This window comes from Grampus griseus (genome assembly GCF_964374135.1).
Source record: "Grampus griseus genome assembly, chromosome: 2".
NCBI classification, from domain to species: Eukaryota; Metazoa; Chordata; class Mammalia; order Artiodactyla; family Delphinidae; genus Grampus; species Grampus griseus.
The window spans coordinates 28,526,337-28,547,419 of record NC_139018.1 but is presented as its reverse complement, the minus strand read 5'-3'; the positions used below and the strand labels follow the sequence as shown (position 1 = coordinate 28,547,419).

The window sequence follows — 21,083 nt, the reverse complement described above, 5'->3', positions numbered from 1 at the left end:
CGGAAGTGCTAACCCCAGGCGAGCCCAGCGGGACGCCAGTTACGGTGCAGGTCAGGACTATGGCGGCCCGGCTGGCTAGGATCCGGTGGGGGACTGCCCCTGCCGCTGCCCGGAGGGGCCCGCTGGTCTCCTGCCGGAGGTGGGCCGGCGCCTCGTCAGACACCGTGTACGATGTGGTGGTGTCCGGGGGAGGCCTGGTGGGCGCCGCTATGGCTTGTGCCTTGGGTAAGCGCATCTCCAGGCCGATGGCGGCAGGGAGTGGGGCCGTAGAGGAACGATGAGGACCGTGTGAGCCCTGGCACTGTTTGCCCAAGGTCTAAGCGTTGTAGATCTTGTGGTCCATTCTCTGCCCAGAGGAACCCCAGAACCCCGGGGGCAAACGTTTGTTCCTTCAGGATTCCGAAGGGTCAAAAGTGGGAGGGACTCCTTAGGAGTCCTTCCAAAGCGTGGGGAAACAGACCCGTCCAGGGTTATTTAGTTCTGGACACAGTTGGAAGTAATCAGGCATTGTCTATTGAGCTAGGCTAGGCAGTTTTTTGTTGATGTTGTTTTTTAAGCAGCTTCATTGAGATATAATTTGTATACCATAAAGTTTACCCATTTAAAGCATAGAATTTAATGATTTTTAGCGTAGTCACAGAGTTGTGCAGCCATGGCCACAATAAATTTTAGAACATTTTTATCACCCCCAAAAGGAACCCAAACCCATTAGTAATCACTGCCCATGTCCCCCCAATCTCCTCAGCTCCTGGCAACCACTCATGTACTTTCTATCTCTATAGCTTGGCTTTTTCTGGACATTTCCATAGACATGGAATCTGCTTAATGTTTTCAGAGTTCATCCAGGTTGTAGCATGTGCCAGTACTTCGTTCCTTTTTATGGCTAAGTAATATTTTGTGTGGATATAGCACATTTTGTTTATCAGTTCATCAGGTGATGGACGTTTGAGTCGTTTTCACTTTGGGGCTATAACAAATAATGCTACTATCATTTTCTGTACAAGCTTTTGTGTAAGCATATATTTTTGGTTATCTTGGATATATTCCTAGGAGTGGATTTGCAGGGTCATATGGTAAACTCTGTGTTTAACATTTTGAAGAACTGCCTGTGTTCCAGAGTGGCTGCACTATTTTACATTCCCACCAGCAATAAATGAGGGGTCTAATGTCTTTCTTTCTTTTTTTTTTAGAAAGAAAGGCATTTCTTAATTTTTTTTCATCATTCATTCATTTATTTATTTTTGGCTGCGTTGGGTCTGTTGCTGCACGCGGGCTTTCTCTAGTTGCGGTGAGCAGGGGCTACTCTTCGTTGTGGTGCGCGGGCTTCTCATTGCGGTGTGCGAGCTTCTCATTGAGGTGGCTTCTCTTGTTGCGGAGCACGGACTCTAGGTGCGCAGGCCTCAGTAGTTGTGGCTCGCAGGCTGTAGAGCGCAGGCTCAGTAGTTGTGGCACACAGGCTTAGTTGCTCCTCAGCATGTGGGATCTTCCCAGACCAGAGCTCGAAACCGTGTCCCCTGCATTGGCAAGCGGATTCTTAACCACTGCACCACCAGGGAAGTCCCGAGGGGTCTAATTTCTCCACGTCCTGGACAGCACTGTTACCAGTTTTTCTTACTGGTTATGCTAGTGAGGTGATATCTTCTGGTTTTGATTTGCATTTCCCTAATGACTAATGATGTTGAATATTCTTTCATATGTTTATTGGTCATTTGTATGTCTTTGGAGAAATGTATATTCAGAACCTTTGCCCATTTTTAAACTGGGCTATTTGTCTTTTTATTATTGAGTTGTAAGAGTTTTTTATGTATTCTGGGTACAAGCCCCTTATCAGATAAATGATTTGCAAATATGTTCTCCCATTTTGTGGGTTGTTTTTTCACTTTCTTGACGGTGTCCTTTGAAGCACAGAAGTTTTTAATTTTGGTGAAGTCCAGCTTATCAGTCTCTTACCACTTGTGCTATGGTGTCATATCTAAGAAATCATTATCTAACCCAAAGTCACAAAGTTTCGCTCCTGTGTTTTATTCTAAGAGTTTTATACGTTTAGCTCTTACATTTAAGGCTATGATCCACTTTGAGTTAAACATTGTATGCAAGTTAAGGTAAGGACTTTGCTTTTACATGTGTAGTTTAGGCTGCTCCACTACCTTGTGGGGTAGATAGCTTCATCTTTTATATGAAGAAACGAGGTTAAGTAAGGACCAGAGTCTCACACTAGGCAGAGTCAGAATTTGAACCCAGGCAACCAAATTCTTTTGCTTTTAACAGCTGTACGGTGACTTTCAAAAATTGGATTTGAGTTTTCTGGCTTCACAAATTAAAGGTCACTAACAGTGAGAAAGTCTTTTCTGATTTCAGTTCTGGGGTGTTAGTCACATCTTCCCTAGAAAGTTCCTTTTCTAGGAAACTGGTGGGAAGCAGTGCTTTGTATGAGCTAATGGGCTTGAGTCTCAAAGTAATTTTGTAAAACATAGTTATCAGTTATTGAGCACTTGCTATAGATAGGCATCTTTTAAAGTATTTTGCATATATATACATACATATATATGTATGTGTGTGTGTGTGTGTGTATATATATATATACTTTTTTTGTTTTCTGTGCCAAGTGGCTTTCAGGATCTTAGATCCTGACCAGGGATTGAACCTGGGCCCAGCAGTGAGAGTGCCGAGTCCTAACCACTGGACTGCCAGGGAATTCCCTATATTTTATTTAATTGTCATAATACTCTTGATTTTAGATTGTGCAGGTAAGAAAGTTAAAGCTCAGAAAGGTTAAGTAACTTGCTCTCAAAAGTTGGTAATTAGGAAATACAAATCCTTTTTGAGACTGACAAGACTTTCTGACATATATACCCTTGCTGCCTGACAGCCATTTTGGTTTTACCTATCGGTAAATGGACTATAATGGTGCTTCTCAAGCTTGAGCATGTTTAAGAATCATATGGGTTTTTTGGTTTGGTTTTGGTTTTGGGCTTTGAGTAACTAAGACAGGGACATAACACATAGGAATTTTGAAATACAAAAGTGCATAGGATATATAGTATAAAGAATGTATAGTAAGACTTCCATTTCTAATTGTTAGCCATCCAATTCTCCTCATAGGCAATCGTTGTTACCAGTCTGTGGAGCATATTTTTAAAATGAGGATTCCAGGTTCCACTTTCAGTGGCTCTGACTCAGTTTGTCCAGGTGGGGCCCAGGAGCCTGTATTTTTAACAAATAATCTCCAGAGATGGATGCAGGAAATCGGAAGACCACACTTTGAGAATGAAAAACACTGGGAAGGCTTAATTGTCTTGTAGTGACTTCACCTCCTAACTTTTTATACAATTTTGTATGATATGTATCTGAAAAATTTTTTTAGTTTTACTAAATTTTTGTTAAAATTTGGTGTTTTGCTATCTTCTTTGCATAACTTTTTTTCCTTCCTATATTGTTCTTTTTCTCATCCCCATTTATCCACATTTCAAGGAGGGAAAGCAGCAATTCTTTTATAAACTTACAAAATTCTGTATTGTAATTGTTTATTTTTCTGTCTTTTCCTTAGAAGTGTAAATTTTTCTTTTAATTTATTTATTTTTGGCTGCGTTGGGTCTTCGTTGCTGCACACGGGCTTTCTCTAGTTGTGGCGAGCGGGGGCTACTCTTCATTGTGGTGCGCGGGCTTCTCATTGCGGTGGCTTCTCTTGTTGCAGAGCGCAGGCTCTAGCTGCGTGGGCTTCAGTAGTTGCAGCACGCGGGCTCAGTAGTTGTGGTGCACGGACTTAGTTCCTCCGCAGCATGTGGGAGGACCAGGGATCGAACCCGCGTCCCCTGCATTGGCAGGCAGATTCGTAACCACTGTGTCACCAGGGAAGTCCCAAAAGTATAAATTCTTAAAGTCAGGGCTGACTTTAAACAGATACTGACAATACAGAATGCTCTGTATAAGTTTACAAAAGAAAAAGGTCATGGGCCGAGTACACCAGGATGTAAGAATCACTGACTGTAAGTCAGTCAAAACTACCAAGCGTAGGTTTACAAAAGAAACATTCACACTCAAAAGCTCAGAGAATGGGCTTCCCTGGTGGTGCAGTGGGTGAGAGTCTGCCTGCCGATGCAGGGGACATGTACGGGAAGATCCCACATGCCGCAGAGCGGCTGGGCCCGTGAGCCACGGCCGCTGGGCCTGCGCGTCCGGAGCCTGTGCTTCCGCAACGGGAGAGGCCGCAACAGTGAGAGGCCCGCGTACCGCAAAAAAAAAAAAAAAAAAAAGCTCAGAGAAGATACTGAATGTTAAAACATGAAAGTTGAACCTCTCGGGGGGCAGAGGGAAGGTTTGGAAATCTTTCATTCAATTTATTCAGTGAGCAAGCCTCTGCTTTTTTCCTATAAAATAGATGGAGCTGAACACTGTGAGGAGACTCTGTCCTTGAGCAGGTGCCTGTGGAGTCAAGTAAACTACCTGCTTGGGATTTAGTGCATGCTACTGTCTCCCCTTGATCATCATGGCATGAATCCCAAAGAATATTCTTTGTCAATAGTTTATATGCTGATCAACCTTTGTAATTCAACATCCACTTAGTTTTAGACAGCTGCTTTAAAAGTGAAAAATTTCCAGCTGGCTCTTCATATTTCCATATAGGTCAGTTTTTATGTTTTCCTTGATTCTTTTCTTCTTCAAACTCACATTAGTTTATGTTTTATCCTTGAAATACCTATATTTCCATCTCACATTGCTATTTGTAAGTGATATTCTCTAATATTTTTTCTCCAAGCTAGTTTCCTAAAATGTTATATTATTTTTTTATAAATTTTTAAAATGTTTATTTATTTATTTTTGCCCGTGTTGGGTCTTCATTGCTGCGTGTGGGCTTTCTCTAGTTGCGGCGAGCAGGGGATACTCGTCATTGCGGTGCGCGGGCTTCTCATTGGGGTGGCTTCTCTTGTTGTGAAGCACAGACTCTAGGCACGCGGGCTTCAGTAGTTGTGGCACGCGGGCTCAGTAGTTGTGGCTCATGGGCTCTAGAGCACAAGCTCAGTAGTTGTGGCGAACGGGCTTAGGTGCTCTGCAGCATGTGGGATCTTCCCGGACCAGGGGTTGAAACCGTGTCCCCTGCACTGGCAGGCGGATTCTTAATCACTGCACGACTAGGAAACCCCTAAAATGTTATATTAAATAGCTAAAAAATAAAATATTGAAAAATGAAATAAAATATTGGACCTGGCTATATTTTATGTGCTTGGAAATCTAAATTTTTAATTTATTTTATTTATTTATTTTTGGCTGTGTTGGGTCTTCGTTGCTGCACGTGGGCTTTCTCTAGTTGTGGCGAGCGGGGACTACTCTTCTTTGAGGTGCACGTACTTCTCCTTGCAGTGGCTTCTCTTGTTGCAAAGCACAGGCCCTAGAGCACATGGGCTTCAGTAGTTGTGGCTCTGTGGCATGTGGGATCTTCCTGGACCAGGGCTTGAACCTGTGTCCCCTGCATTAACAGGTGGATTCTTAACTACTGAGCCACCAGGGAAGTCCCTAATTTTTTTTGACTAAAGGAAATTTATAATATATATAATGTTATACATGCATTTGTAGGTGATGAGCTGACTGTACTATGTCATAAAGCTAGAAACAGTGAAAGCTGGGATTAATATCCAGAGTTTCTGATTTTCTTTTTTTTTTTCTGTGGTGTTTTGATATAACAGCCCAGCTGGACTAGAACAGGCAGTGATCACATCATCTCAATCTGCTGAAAACCCTCCAGTGACTCCTACTGTAGTTGGGATATGGTCCAAATTTCCTGCCAGTGTCTAGAAGGCACTATTTGATCTGTATATTATCTCTCTCTCCAAATTCACCTTGATCCATTCTCTTCCGTAGTCACCGTTAGGCACCGTAGGTCACCCTTCAGTCTCTAGAACTGCATTGTCCATTATGGTAGCTACCAGTCACACATGACTACCGATCACTTAAAATATGATACCATATTTACCATATTCTAATCTAAATGCATTTGTTCTGTAAGTGTAAAATACATACCACATTTCAAAGGCAGTATAAAAATTAATGTAAAATATCTCAATTTTGTCATTGTTAATATTCATAATGCTATAGTTTTGGATATATTAGATAAACTAAAGCAAAATTAACTAATGTAATTAACCACTTTATTTTTACTTTTTAAATGTGTCTTCTAGAAAATTTAAAATTACGTGTCACATTATTTTTATTATTTGCATATTCTATTATTTTTAGTGGACAGCATATTTCTAGAACAGACTAAACTTACTTCCATTTCAGAAACTTTTCTTTTTAGTTGTTGTCTCTTCTGAATATTCTCTCACCAGATTTTCTCCTGATTGTTTTGTTTGTTTGTTTGTTTTTATTCTTTTTTTTTTGAATTTTATTTTATTTATTTTTTTATACAGCAGGTTCTTATGAGTCATCCATTTTATACACATTAGTGTATACAGGTCAATTCCAATCTCCCAGTTCATCACACCCCCACCCCCACCCACCGCTGCTTCCCCCCTTGGTGTCCATAGGTTTGTTCTCTACATCTGTGTCTCAATTTCTGCCCTGCAAACCGGTTCATCTGTATCATTCTTCTAGGTTTCACATATATGCGTTAATATACGATATTTGTTTTTCTCTTTCTGACTTACTTCACTCTGTATGACAGTCTCTAGATTCATCCACATCTCTACAAATGACCCAATTTCGTTCCTTTCTATGGCTGAGTAATATTCCATTGTATATATATACCACATCTTCTTTATTCATCAGTTGATGGGCATTTAGGTTGCTTCCATGACCTGGGTATTGTAAATAGTGCAGCAATGAACACTGGGGTGCATGTGGGGTTTTTTTTGTTTTTTTTTTTGCGGTACGCGGACCTCTCACTGTTGTGGCCTCTCCCATTGCGGAGCACAGGCTCCGGACGTGCAGGCTCGGTGGCCAAAGCTCATGGGCCTAGCTGCTCCGCGGCATGTGGGATCTTCCCGAACCGGGGCACGAACCCGTGTCCCCTGCATCGGCAGGTAGACTCTCAACCACTGTGCCACCAGGGAAGCCCCCTCCAGCTTTCTTTTGATTTCCATTTGCATGGAAGATCTTTCTCCATCCCCTCACTTTCAGTCTGAATGTGTCCCTAGGTCTGAAGTGGGTCTCTTGTAGACAGCATATTTATGGGTCTTGTTTTTGTATGCATTCAGCAAGCCTGTGTCTTTTTGGTTGGAGCATTTAATTCATTCATGTTTAAGGTAATTATTGATATATATGTTCCTATTATCATTTTCTTTATTGTTTTGGGTTTGTTTCTGTAGGTCCTTTTCTTCTCTTGTGTTTCCCACTTAGAGAAGTTCCTTTAGCATTTGTTGGTTTGGTGGTGCTGAATTCTCTTAGCTTTTGCTTGTCTGTAAAGCTTTTGCTTGTCTGTAAAGCTTTTGATTTCTCCCTCAAATCTGAATGAGATCCTTGTGGGGTAGAGTAATCTTGGTTGTAGTTTCTTCCCTTTCATCACTTTAAGTATATCATGCCACTCCCTTCTGGCTTGTAGAGTTTCTGCTGAAAAATCAGCTGTTAACCTTATGGGAGTTCCCTTGTATGTTATTTGTTGTTTTTCCATTGCTGCTTTCAATAATTTTTCTTTGTCTTTAATTTTTGTCAGTTTGATTACTATGTGACTTGGCGTGTTTCTCCTTGGGTTTATCCTGTATGGGACTCTGCACTTCCTAGACTTGGGTGGCTCCTTCCTTTCCCATGTTAGGGAAGTTTTCGACTATAATCTCTTAAAATATTTTCTCAGGTCCTTTCTCTCTCTCTTCTCCTTCTGGGACCCCTATAATGCGAATGTTGCTGCATTTAATATTGTCCCAGAGGTCTCTTAGGCTGTCTGCATTTCTTTTCATTCTTTTTTCTTTATTCTGTTCGGCAGAAGTGAATTCCACCATTTTGTCTTCCAGGTTCTTCTGCCTCAGTTATTCTGCTATTGATTCCTTCTAGTGTAGTTTTCATTTCAGTTATTGTATTGTTCATCTGTGTTTGTTTGTTCTTTAATTCTTCTAGATCTTTGTTAAACATTTCTTGCATCTTTTCGACCTTTGCCTCCATTCTTTTTCCGAGGTCCTGGATCATCTTCACTATCATTATTCTGAATTCTTTTTCTGGAAGCTTGCCTATCTCCACTTCATTTAGTTGTTTTTCTGGGGTTTTATCTTGTTCCTTCATCTGGTACATAGCCCTCTGCCTTTTCATCTTGTCTGTCTTTCTGTGAATGTGGTTTTTGTTCCACAGGCTGCAGGGTTGTAGTTCTTCTTGCTTCTGCTCTGTGCCTTCTGGTGGATGAGGCTGTCTAAGAGGCTTGTGCAAGTTTCTTGATGGGAGGGACTGGTGGTGGGTAGAGCTGGCTGTTGCTTTGGTGGGCAGAGCTCAGTAAAACTTTAATCTGCTTGTCTGCTGATGGGTGGGGCTGGGTTCCCTCCCTGCTGGTTGTTTGGCCTGAGGTGACCCAACACTGGAGCCTACCTGGGCTCTTTGGTGGGGCTAATGGCGGACTCTGGGAGGGTTCACGCCAAGGAGTACTTCCCAGAACTTCTGCTGCCAGTGTCCTTGTCCTCACAGTGAGACACAGCCACCCCCCGCCTCTGCAGGAGACCTTCCAACACTAGCAGGTAGGTCTGGTTCAGTCTCCAGACCTACCTATGGGGTCACTGCTCCTTCCCCTTGGTCCCGATGCGCACACTACTTTGTGTGTGCCCTCCAAGAGTGGAGTCTCTGTTTCCTCCCGTCCTGTCGAAGTCCTGCAGTCAAATCCCGCTAGCCTTCAAAGTCTGATTCTCTAGGAATTCCTCCTCCCATTTCCGGACCCCCAGGTTGGGAAGCCTGACATGGGGCTCAGACCCTTCACTCCAGTGGGTGGACTTGTGGTATAAGTGTTCTCCAGTTTGTGAGTCACCCACCCAGCAGTTACGGGATTTGATTTTATTGTGATTGCACCCCTCCTACCATCTCATTGTGGCTTCTCCTTTGTCTTTGGATGTGGGGTATCTTTTTTGGTGAGTTCCAGTGTCTTCCTGTCAATGACTGTTCAGCAGTTAGTTGTGATTCTGGTGTTCTCACAAGAGGGAGTGAGAGCACGTCCTTCTACTCCGCCATCTTGAACCAATCTCCCTCCTGATTGTTTTTCTGATTTTCTTAAATAAGAAGGAACTTTCCTTTAAAGGAAGTTAAATGGTGAAGAAACAAGTGTCCATATAAGATTACATGTATTTGAATCCTTAGTCTTGTCTCCAGTAGGTTCTATTTGGGTGGAATTATATAAGTTACTCACAATTTCTGTACATTGGTTTTTCTCATCTCTAAAATTAGAGCAAAATAGCTTTTCTTTCTTCGTAAAATTGTGGTATGGATTATACCAGATGATACTACAGTAAATCACATATAATTGTACCTGGCATATAAGTGTTAATAAACATTAGCAGTGATGATGATAATGATAATAGTGATTCTATGGAACTTTGCTTATAGATATACAGGAAAAAAGTAAACATTATTAATATAATAACCTACTGTTATTCATAAAAGAGTGACAGGTTATTAATTTATGGTTCTAGGTTGCTATTTGATAAATCAAAATTAACTTGGATTCTATATAGAGTGAAGTGATTTCAAGGTTAAAATTTAGATAGTCACCTACAATTTATAATTTCATTTAATTCAATAGCTAAGTCATATATATGTTTGTGCCTTTAACTGTAATGGTATTATAGCCTAAAATAGATATTTTTATAATTTTTCTATTTCTACTCACCAGGGCAAATATAGGATGGAAATCTAACTGTTTTCTTATATATTTCCTGGTTTCTCATTTAACAAAAATGTCTGTTAAGACATTATCTATTTTATGGATTGAGGAGATAACAGCAGTTTGCTGCTGGGGACGTACAGCGATAGGAAAAGAAATGATTCCTGGCCTCCAAGGAATTTAGAATCTAGCAAAGGAAAAAGATTTGTAAATAACTAACAGAAGGAAGAATGAAATGAAAGCTACCCTAGAGGAGCAAGCAACTGACCTATCCTGGGGGTGGAGGTGTGCGGGTGTGGTACTAAGAGGACTGCTGGGGAGGTGAGGCTTCAGGGAGTAGGAGCCGTAGGGAGCTGGTGGCAGGCAGCATTCGGTTGCAGTGGCTTCTGTTAGATCAAAGCCTAGAGATGTGATGGACCAGAAAGTAGTCCTGTCTGCAGGCACGGTGCTGCGGCACGACAGGGAACGCCATGCTGACCTGGTGGGTTCAGCGCAGTTCACTCCTTTTTGACTGGAGCCAGCCTTGATTTTCACACTTTCTTTGTTGTATGTAATAATAGTGCCTTTCTTCTCATTTAGATTCCAAAATAAAAAGAGGGGTCAGGGTCTTTGGGGTTTCTCTCATCGTTACTAAGTAAAACCTGCAGTGTTTCTTCTCTGGTAAATTCTGTCACATGCAACTCACTGCTTATCTTTTCCCTGCACCGTTCTCTGAGACACTGTGGAAGGACTTGTGTTTGTGCTGCAGTGACCCAGTAACAGAGTCTCCAAGTCCTCTTTTTACTTCACTATACAGATGTTTTAGGACCAGATTTTTAGGCACAGTTGATGTTATTTTTTGGCCCCCTTTTCTTTCACAAGCTCTTTATCTTTGACTTAATCTTGAGGCCGCAATGAATTTTGTTTATTAACCCCATTTTTCTGTTGAACAGGATTTGTAATTTTTAGTGACTTAATACTTTGTAGATTGTAAATATCTGGTGTCTAAATACTACAGCCTTCCTTTCTTCATTTTTCCTTTCTAGGACAGTCTATTCACTTGCTATGGGTTTTGCCATTATTTGTGTCTTTGCACATGGCAGGTGTTAGACTGTCTAGAGAGGCCTTACCACCATGGGCAGGGTGCTTTGCATGACTGAAATGGTAGTATGCGTTATTGCTTAGTACTCCACATGATGTTTTCCTTTTTATGTGTGTAAGAAATTTGTATCCTGAGGGCTAAGGGATTAGTTAATATGTTGCTTCTCTTGGAAATGAGAAAGAGAATAAATTCTGATTTTCCTAAAATGATATAACATTTTGTTCTTTTTTTTTTTTTAGGATATGATATTCACTTTTGTGACAAGAAAATCCTGTTGCTAGAAGCAGGTCCAAAGAAAGTACTGGGGAAATTGCCAGAAACTTACAGCAACAGGGTCAGCTCCATTTCCCCTGGCTCCGCAACCCTTCTCAGTAGTGAGTAGAAGATCCTCTGTCGTAGAACCAATCTCCTGTCTCTCTTGACTTTCCAGTGTGTCCCATAGAGCAGAGTCAGCAGAGCATCTGGCGAGGAGGGAACTCACTGAGATGGGTGGGAAGAGGAGGGTGGGGTTGGTAAGTCTAGTACATAGTCGAAGATGAGGACCCCTGGAATTGTTCGTGTGTCAACTCGCAGTCTGAGGAAGACATCTCTGGGACGTGTGGCTCCATGTAGACATCATTTGTGATGTTGGGTCATTATGAATTGGTGGAATTGAAACTATATGAACTAATTACGATCATTCGCTTCTAGTAACAGCATACTCTTCATTTCCAGAGTCAGCCCTATAGGGGGCTGGGGAGCCTGAATGCTAAGTGCTCGTAGGGTGTAGGTGGATGTGTACACCTGGAACCAGTTAGCAAATTATCTTAAGGTCTTTGTCTAATGTTACTCCCTCAAGCCATCCTATCTAGAAACACCCCATCTAAAATTAAACTCTTGCATGACTCTCTAGCTCCTTATACTGCTTTATTTTTCTTTATAACACTACCTGACATTTTATTATGAATTTTATTTTAATTGTCTATCTCTCCAACTAGAATGTCAGCTGCTGAAGGGCAGAGATTTGTCTGTTTGGTTTCCCGCTTTATGCTCAGTACCTAGAAGTGTATCTGGCACATAGTAAGTGCTCAATAAATATTTCCTCAATGAATGAATCGGTTTAGTGCTCTGGAATTAAGCAAAAAATAGTCTTTATCCAGGGAGTTTGTATCCTCAATAGGATGATGAAGGAAAAGAAAATACGGATTTGGTTTATTTCCCCCACTTTATTATTTCCCCCACTTTAATGTGATTTGACCTTTGATCATGAAAGCTGGGTCTTTTTCATGCTGTATATTCTGAACTGGGGAACAGAGTAGCTTAGCTCCTAGCATCAAACAGGATAGAAGTGAAGAGTATTTCCCTATTATTGGAGAACACTGAAAACAACCTCTTACTTAACAGGAAGGAGAGAGAAAGGGGAACCCAGGAGGGATGCCAGTCCCATCAGGTTGCTTTGGTCTGTATATAACTCCTTTCTTCTGTAGGTTTTGGTGCCTGGGACCACATCTGCAACATGAGATACAGAGCCTTTCGTCGAATGCAGGTGCCTCCTTTATCACCTCTGGCTTATCTTGGTTTATCTTGAGTTAAGATATTGGAGTTCACATTCTCCAGGTTTTCTGTAAATGTGGGAGGAATTCAGACAGAGTTTACACTCAGTCAAAGGAAGTAGGAGGGAAGCATTCATGAGAGAATTTTCTTCCCACCTTATACTTCCCGCCAGAGGGACTGACAAACTGTGGTTTTCCTGCTTCAATCAATGCTCAGTTTGACTGGAGTAATATTTCCTTTTCCTTGGGTTGTAATACAACTTTCCCTTTGTGTTTCCAGGTGTGGGATGCCTGCTCAGAAGCTCTGATAATGTTCGATAAGGATAATCTAGATGACATGGGCTGTATAGTGGAGAACAATGTCATCATGCATGCTCTCACTAAGCAGCTGGAGGCTGTGTCAGGTGAGGTATCTATCTCTTCCATCTTCCACTCACTTTCTGGAAGATGAACTAAGAGTTATTCTGGGACTTACTGGAAGGATCCCTTCTACAGATACTGATGTCCGCCATAAAGAAGCCCTCTAACAGTTATCTCAGGGATGTTCTTTCTCTTTCTCTTTTTTTTTTAAACAGCTTTATTCAGGTATAACTTACATACCAATAATTCACTGATTTTAAGTGTACAATTCAGTGATTTTTCAATCTATTTATAGAGTTGTGCCACCATCACCACAATATGATTATAGAACATTCCTATTACTCAGAAGTAAACCTCGTACCTGTTTACAGTCATTCCCCATTCCCACTCCTAGCCCCTGGCACCACTAATCTACTTTCTGTTTTTTGAGATTTGCCTATTCTGGACATTTCATGTAGATAGAATGATACAATATGTATTTTTTAATGTCTGACTTCTCTCACTAAATGCATTTTTGAGACTCATTCATGTTGTAGTATGTATCAGTACTCCAGTCTTTTTTACTGCCCAGTAGTATTTCATTGTGTGGACATTTTGGGTTGTTTCCACTTTTTGATGATTGTGAATAAAGCTATGAATATTTATGGACAAGGTTTTGTGTGGACATGTTTCATTTCTGCTGGGTGGATACTTAGGAGTAGAATTGCTGGGTCATGTAATAATTCTATGTTTAACATTTTCATAAACTGCCAAACTTTAAAGAGGCTCTACCATGTCCCTTTCCCACCAACAATATATAAGGGTTCCAATTTCTCCACCAACACTTTATTCCCCTCAACCTTTTTTTTTTTAATAGCCGTCCTAGTAACTGAAGTGGTATTTCACTGTAGTTTTTTTGTTTATTTTGTTTGGCCACACCACACAGCACGCGGGATCTCAGTTCCCCGACCAGGGAGTGAACCTGTGCCCCCTGCATTGGGAGCACAGAATCTTAACCACTATACTGCCAGGGAAGTCCCATCTCGTAATTTGATTGTATTTACCTGATGACTAATAATGTTGAGTGTCTTTTCATGTACTTGTTGGCTATTTGTATATCTGTGGTTTTTTTTTTTTTTTTTTTTTTTGGCTGTATCGGGTCTTAGTTGTGGCATGTGGGATCTTTCGTTGCGGTGCTCAGGCTTCTCTCTAGTTGTGGTGTGTGGGCTTAGTTGCCCCATGGCTTGTGGGATCTTAGTTCCCCGACCAGAGATCGAACCTGCGTCCCCTGCATTGGAAGGTGGATTCTTAAACACTGGACCACGAGGGAAGTCCCTATTTGTATATCTTCTTTGGAGAAGTGTCTGTTTAAAATCTTTTGCTCATTTTAAAACTAGATTGTCTTTCTTTTTATTTATTTATTTGTTTTTTAAATTTTTTTTGGCTGTGTTGGGTCTTCGTTGCTGTGCACGGGCTTTCTCTGGTTGCAGCGAGCAGGAGCTACTGTTCATTGCAGTCCATGGACTTCTCATTGCGGTGGCTTCTCTTGTTGCGGAGCACGGGTTCTAGGTGCACAGGCTTCAGTAGTTGTGGCGTGTGGGCTCTAGAGTGCAGGCTCAGTAGTTGTGGTGCACGGACTTAGCTGCTCCGCGGCATGTGGGATCTTCCCGGACCAGGGATTGAACCCATGTCCCCTGCATTGGCAGGCGGATTCTTAACCACTGCGCCACCAGGGAGGTCCTAAAGATAATTTAGATCTAATAGTCACTTAGAAACATGTCCCATAATATATTGGTGAAAAAAAGTGTGTGTCATATGATCCCACTTGTGTGTGTATGTGTGTGGGGTGTGTGTGCATATACACACATAGGAAATTGTTTGGAAAGCTATACAACAAAGCTTTAACTAGCTATCTCTGAGTGGTATGATTAAAGGTGATTTTTTTCCCCCTTTTTAAACCTTTCTTTGTGGTTGAGACTTTTACACAAAGTAAAAGTAGTAAGCATGTACTTCTTATGATCAGAAAAGTAAAATGACTTCCAGTGGGAAGAAAAATCTTATGAAATCTAGAACTTGTTTGAGTCTGTGGTATTCCCCACCCTATTTGCTTTGAAAACACATGTGGATTCATGTAGGCATAGAGTGAAACTGGAGCAGGATCATGAAGATGGGAAGAGTGCCTCATGCAGGTGACAGTTCAGTGAGAGCTTACTTTTTTTTGTCCTTGTTTTCCTCACACTGATTCATCCCTGTGGCCTCTGTCATTTATTCGCTCTTAGACCATAGCATAGATCACATGAGTTATTTTTGAGATCTTTACTCTTCTTGTTTAGGAGTAAATGATAAGATAAAGATAAGCTGTCTTGGGACTTTGCTTTAGTTTTTTCCTCAGCCTGTGGGCCAACTGTCTAATGTTTTGTTTTTTCTCTTTTGACCTCCCTAGACCGAGTGACCGTTCTCTACAAGAGCAAAGCAGTCAACTATACCTGGCCTTATCCATTTTCTATGGCAGACTCCAGCCCTTGGGTTCATATTACCCTAGGTGATGGCAGCATCCTCCAGACCAAATTGTTGGTAGTTGAAGATTCTTATTTTGCCAGGGGTCTCGCATATCCACATCTTGTTAGATTCTAGGGTCTCTAGTTTTAGATCTAAGCTATAGTTAAAGTTAATTTTAGGCAAAACTTTTGGTTATAAGGACCCATACCCACTCAAACCAGCTCCAGTTAAGATGGTTCTGTTGTAAATCCTGTACAGGACGCAATCTCTTGGACCATCATAGGTCTTGAAATAAAGGATAGCTGGCCTTACAGGGACAGGAATCAGAGGGTCAGAAATTGAGGCTGTTCCTTCCCTCTCAGGAGTCCTGTAGTCGTTCATCTCCTTGCATCTCCCATTTTTTTCTCTTTCTGCTCATCAGCTTCCCCTTTTCCATGGCAGCCGTTCCCAACCTTACTTCAGGATTCTTCAACTCTAGCGCCTGCCTTATTGCTTTCTAGTTCAAATATCAAGAGACTTTGGCTCAGTTTAACCTACGGCTGGCACCTCTTGGATCAGATGTCCAGCTTTGGTCTGTTAATTGAAGCTGGGATCGCATATGTAGGGCTACCCCTCTTGGGGCTGGGAGTGAGGCAGGCATGATAAAGAGTTACCTGCCACAGACGGGCTTGCCACCAGTGGGAACTAGAGAAAACTTTTAGGAGGCAGAGACAAACTTCTGGAACAGTTTCGTTAATTAAAAGGTTTTAAGACTCAGCAGGCTCTTGTCTCCATGCAGATTGGTGCAGATGGCCACAACTCAGGCGTACGGCAGGCCGCTGGAATCCAAAACGTTAGCTGGAACTATGACCAGTCCGCTGTTGTGGCTACTCTGCATTTATCGGAGGTAAGATCCTGAGCCCACCATCTGGGGGCCTTGCTCGGGTTTAACTGGTACTGGGGAGATATGGGGATATATGTATATCTATAGCTGAGTCACTGTGTTATAAAGCAGAAACTAACACACCATTGTAAAGCAATTACACTCCAATAAAGATGTTAAAAAAATAAAAAATAAAATACATATAGATATCTTATGACCTAGGAAAAAAAACAATAATAATTGGTACTGGGTACTTCTCACAAGAACTCTTCTCCTCTCCGTTGTAGGCCACAGAAAACAATGTAGCTTGGCAGAGATTCCTCCCCTCTGGGCCCATTGCTCTGCTTCCGGTAAGAAGTCCTTCTGGCTAGTCTGCTTAAACATGTCAAGCCTTCCTCTTTTAGAACTTCGTTTTCTCTCAGCCTTTTTCTGGTTTCAAGGGAATATGCCCAGGCTAGCTTTGTTACCCCTTCTTGTCTTTCTTCGTGCTTGAGAGCTCTTAAGAACAGAGGTTTTAGCCCTTGGTATTGATGTTCTTTTGACACAGCTCTCAGACACTTTGAGTTCCTTGGTTTGGTCCACATCCCATGAACATGCAGCAGAGCTGGTCAGCATGGATGAGGAAAAGTTTGTGGATGCCGTTAACTCTGCCTTTGTGAGTATCACCAGTTGACGATATGTTGCTGGGATAGATACAGAAAGGTGGTTTTGAGTAAGAAAAGAGGAACAACCAACCAGCTGCCCCTTTGAACCTGTAACGCTTGATGTGGAGTATGTGGAGGAGGGGACTCAGGAAAATGTACAACAAAGAAATTAATTAGTGTGCTCTTCTGAGGGTTGAGGGCTGCTGCTATGCTGACTGAAACAGCTGCCTGGGTGGTAGTTACTTGGATAAGTAACTTTTTTTGAAGCTGTAATACTTTGATAATTTTTAACAGATGCCAAGTACCTGAACCATTGAAGCCTGATTCATCAGAAGTGTTTCTGGGGAGGGGCTGAGCACATTTCCATAGTGAGCTTAAGAGTAAGCTTTGTAGAGAGATATGGGTTCAATATTGGTTCTACCTGTTAATCTCCTGAAAAATGGAAATAGTATCACCAACCTCTTAGGGTTTAATAGTAATAAAAGTCTAAAGACTTAGAAAGAGAGAATTTATGTAAAATGCTTGGAACATACCTAGTACATTATAGGGTACTCAACAAATGGTAATTATTACTGGAGTAGACATAGCCTTTAGATAATACAGACACCAATATTTTTGGAGTTCAAATGTCACATTATCTGAATTCACTAATGATAATGATCGATAACATTTATCCAGCACTTACTATGTGCCAGGTACAGGTGAAGAGTTTTTTAAACATGTATTTATGTATTTAATTCAGTGAACCATTGAGGTAGGTACTATTATCCTGCTCACTTAGAGATAGGTAACTTGCCTGAGGTCATACAGCTGGCGGCAAAGCTGGGTTCTGAAATCAGGCTGGCCCTTGAGCCTATCCTTTTAACCACCAAACTCTACTGCCTTGCTAATGACTTCACACTGGTTTACAGTGAAGAACTTAAGCTCCCCTGCTCTGTAGTAACAACAAGAATAAAAAGAACTGAACGCACTGAAGTGGCTTCCAAGATAAATGGTGACCCTTTATGGGTCATTTAGTAGATATTCCTGGCATAGGCCTTTGCAGTACATTCATTCAGCAGGAGTTATGAGTGCTTCTATATAGAAGGCTTTGGAGTTGGACAAATGAGACATAGTCCCTGATTTCAGGAAGCTCAGTCAAGTGAGGGAGAAAGATATAGAAATGACAGTTTTGATACAGTGGTGGAGTATGCATAGGATACTGTGGGAGCATGGAGGAGAAAGACACAGAAGCTTTGGAGGGAGGTTTACAAAAAGGGGTGACAGCTTCTGCATGCTCTGAGGTGTTATCCTGGTGAACTAGAAGTGGGAGGACATTCTAAGTAGAGGGGTGTGTGGAGGCAAGAGCATGTTGTAGAGTGAGCTACTTTGTGGCTGGCATGTGCATTTTGAGGGTAGGATTAGTGAAAGGTGAGGCTCAGAGGTAGGTAGGGGCAGCTCATGAGCAGTTTGGCTTGATCCTAAAGCCTGTGGGGAGTGATGAGAAGTTGCATTTTGCATTTGTTTGAGGGACTTGTCACTTTAGTGACACAAATCAGTTTAGGTGTGTTAGGTACCACTACCCTTGGCTGTGGTTATAAAATGGTTGCCTTGTTGAATTTTTAATTCCCTGCTGGAGTCGCTGATGAAATTTCACTTTGTTTTGTGGCTGGTGCTACTCAGTGGAGTGATGCCAACCACACAGACTTCATCGACTCGGCTGGCTCCATGCTGCAGTATGCGGTCGCCTTTCTGAAGCCCACTAAGATCTCAGCTCGCCAGCTGCCCCCAAGTGTAGCCAGGGTGGATGCCAAAAGCCGAATACTGTTTCCTCTTGGGTTGGGACATGCTGCTGAGTACGTCCGGCCTCGGCTGGCACTCATTGGGTAAGATAATAACAGAGCAGGGCCACTCCTTTTCACTCTGCGCTGGAGGCTACACCTGAACTCTGCTTTATCCTTAGGGATGCAGCCCACAGAGTCCACCCACTTGCAGGACAAGGTGCCAACATGGGCTTTGGGGATATCTCCAGCTTGCTGCATCACCTCAGGACTGCAGCCTTCAATGGGAAAGACTTAGGTAAGGATTCAAGTACCTTAGAGAGGTATCCCAAGGTCCTATAATACGGGAAGATCAGGTAAATGGCCCTCAGTAGCTAGATGTAGTAGACATAAATGTATCTGGTTTGCTAGGAAGGAAAACTTCACTACTGAATTAGGGATTTAACCTTTCCTTTTCCCTTCAGGCTCCATGAGTCACCTCACAGCTTATGAAACAGACAGACAGCGTCACAACACTGCTCTTCTGGCTGCTACTGACCTACTAAAACGGCTGTATTCTACCAGTGCCGCCCCACTGGTGCTGCTCAGGACGTGGGGCTTGCAGGCTACAAATGCAGTGTCTCCGCTCAAAGTAAGAGAGTTCTCCCAGATCTCCAAGAGTCTTGCTCACTGAGGAATGACTTCGCCAATGACTTGGTTTCTTTAATTTTCTCGGCTGTAAAATTATCATCTTTATCTGAATACCTTCCCCCGTGGTTATGAGCAGAAATATCCCTTCCGAGGTTTTTGGTGCCAGGGCCCACATCTAAGCAGTACCTTTATATAAGGGCTTAAAATAGTGAATAGGGGCTTGTAAAGATAAAGATGCTTAAACTCCTTTTGCTGCTTCGCCAGCTTCTTTCCTGAGAAACTTGCATTAAAAGACACTTTGGAGGGACTCAGGAGGAGAATCTGGGACTTTTGCCAAACTTTTGCTTTAATCACTTTAGATATTTTAAAGTATTATCTTCACCTGCCCACATACTTTACAATGTCAGAGTATCACTCACTTTGTTTCATTTTTTCCTCCAGGAACAGATTATGGCCTTTGCAAGCAAATGAATGCTCCTCTTCTGGATCTTTTCCCAAGACCACCACGTATTTTCAAGATTTAATTTAATAAATTTACATTAGAATTCTGCAGTCTCTTTTTCTTCTCTGCTTAATGGACCTGTGGAGCTCAAATAATGAGTGATAATTTTCTGTGAGGAGGGCATATCAACCAAGCCAAGAAAAAAAACCCAAAGGAAGACTATGATTTGATTGAAAAGAACTTTTTATTACTAAAAAATTGCTAAGGTGCTGTCTCATTCATTTTCACTTGTTAGCAGTCCTTTCTAAGGAGAAGATTTATATAATTAAAAAAAAATGCTGGTTGTAAATTTATACAGTTTTTTGATAAAGATAAGAATTAGAAATAGTCAATTGATGCATTTTTGTTAGAATTGCTGTTTTAAAATTAATAACACTAGAATGCAAAATAAACACAAATTGCTTTAACCTTTATTATAGGTATATTAGACTTTCTGAAAAGAAAACCGAATCTTAAAATGCTAGTTATTATTTCCTCATCACAGCACCGTATTTCATTTATGGTTCCTCTGTGGGACACCACTATTCTGTTATAGAACAATAAATAATTTCATTGCACAGGTTTAAAGACCTCAGGAACTAGGTCAAAAGGAAAAATCTGATTAGCAGCAGAATTTGTTCATGTGTGGTTGCAGGCTGGTGCCAGCCTGGGTGGGGGTGGGTTGTTTTACTGTGCACTTTAGAAGCAGTTACCTCACAGTACCAGAGATACCTGTTGAAGAGAGTTTTGGATCCATTAGATCTGTATACCACAAACAACATCTTGCCCAGAAGTCTGATTTGCAGATGAAAGGAGAACTGTCTGCTTTTGACCCAACCTAAGCTATTCTTGGGAAATATTTTTAGGGAATGGAAAATTTGTTACCACAGGGGAGCTTTTCAGGTAAATGTGGAAAATTTATAAGATACTAAAAAAGTGTGAATGTCACAAACCTTCCTGGAATCTCAGGAAAAAATGTGCCCAGAATGAAAGATGGCAGCTACTGGAAAAAGCTGTGTTGACTACTGGCAGAGTCCAGAAAGGTCACTGTAGGGAAAAAAGGTCATCTTTCATAAAAAAATGGAAAGGTAGCCCAGGTATGAAGAACATGGACTCTGCAAAAGTATGCAAACAGAATCAGGCAAGACAAGAATTTTAAGGCACACCTTGCAAGGACCTCCATAACCCAGTGTTTTCATATGATGATGATAACACACAAAATCCACTATGTGCTAGGCCATGTCCTAGTATTTGAAATATATAACACATTTACAGAAAGAAAACCTAACCATCAAGATTGGACCTTGTAGGACTCTTAATAAGAGGCCCAAAAGGTACACGAGGGGCAAAAAGGACATTACAGACAAATTGTTTTTTCTAAGAAATAAAAAGTCTCATTCCAAATTGCTCCTATAATGGATAAACTGGTTAATTCTCCAGATATTCTAATCAAGATTATCAGAAAACATGTAGA

The 21,083-nt window shown here is 41.5% G+C and overlaps 1 protein-coding gene across 2 annotated transcripts; it reads left to right on the top strand.

The window, feature by feature from the left end:
- Positions 1 to 34: 34 nt before the first annotated feature.
- On the top strand, positions 35 to 21,078 carry COQ6 (coenzyme Q6, monooxygenase; the record flags this gene model as incomplete). Of its 2 annotated transcripts, XM_082648515.1 has the most annotated exons (12): positions 35 to 225; positions 11,102 to 11,236; positions 12,329 to 12,387; positions 12,675 to 12,798; positions 15,177 to 15,307; positions 16,011 to 16,118; positions 16,382 to 16,444; positions 16,642 to 16,749; positions 18,401 to 18,603; positions 18,681 to 18,796; positions 18,963 to 19,129; positions 19,570 to 21,078. In XM_082648515.1, exons 1-12 carry the CDS (start codon positions 60 to 62, stop codon positions 19,597 to 19,599), a joined length of 1,410 nt encoding a protein of 469 aa, XP_082504641.1. In that variant the 5' UTR covers positions 35 to 59. The 2 variants fall into 2 exon arrangements, with proteins under 2 accessions (XP_082504641.1, XP_082504640.1); XM_082648514.1 differs by lacking the exon at positions 19,570 to 21,078 and having other exon boundaries at positions 18,963 to 19,171.
- Positions 21,079 to 21,083: the final 5 nt, after the last annotated feature.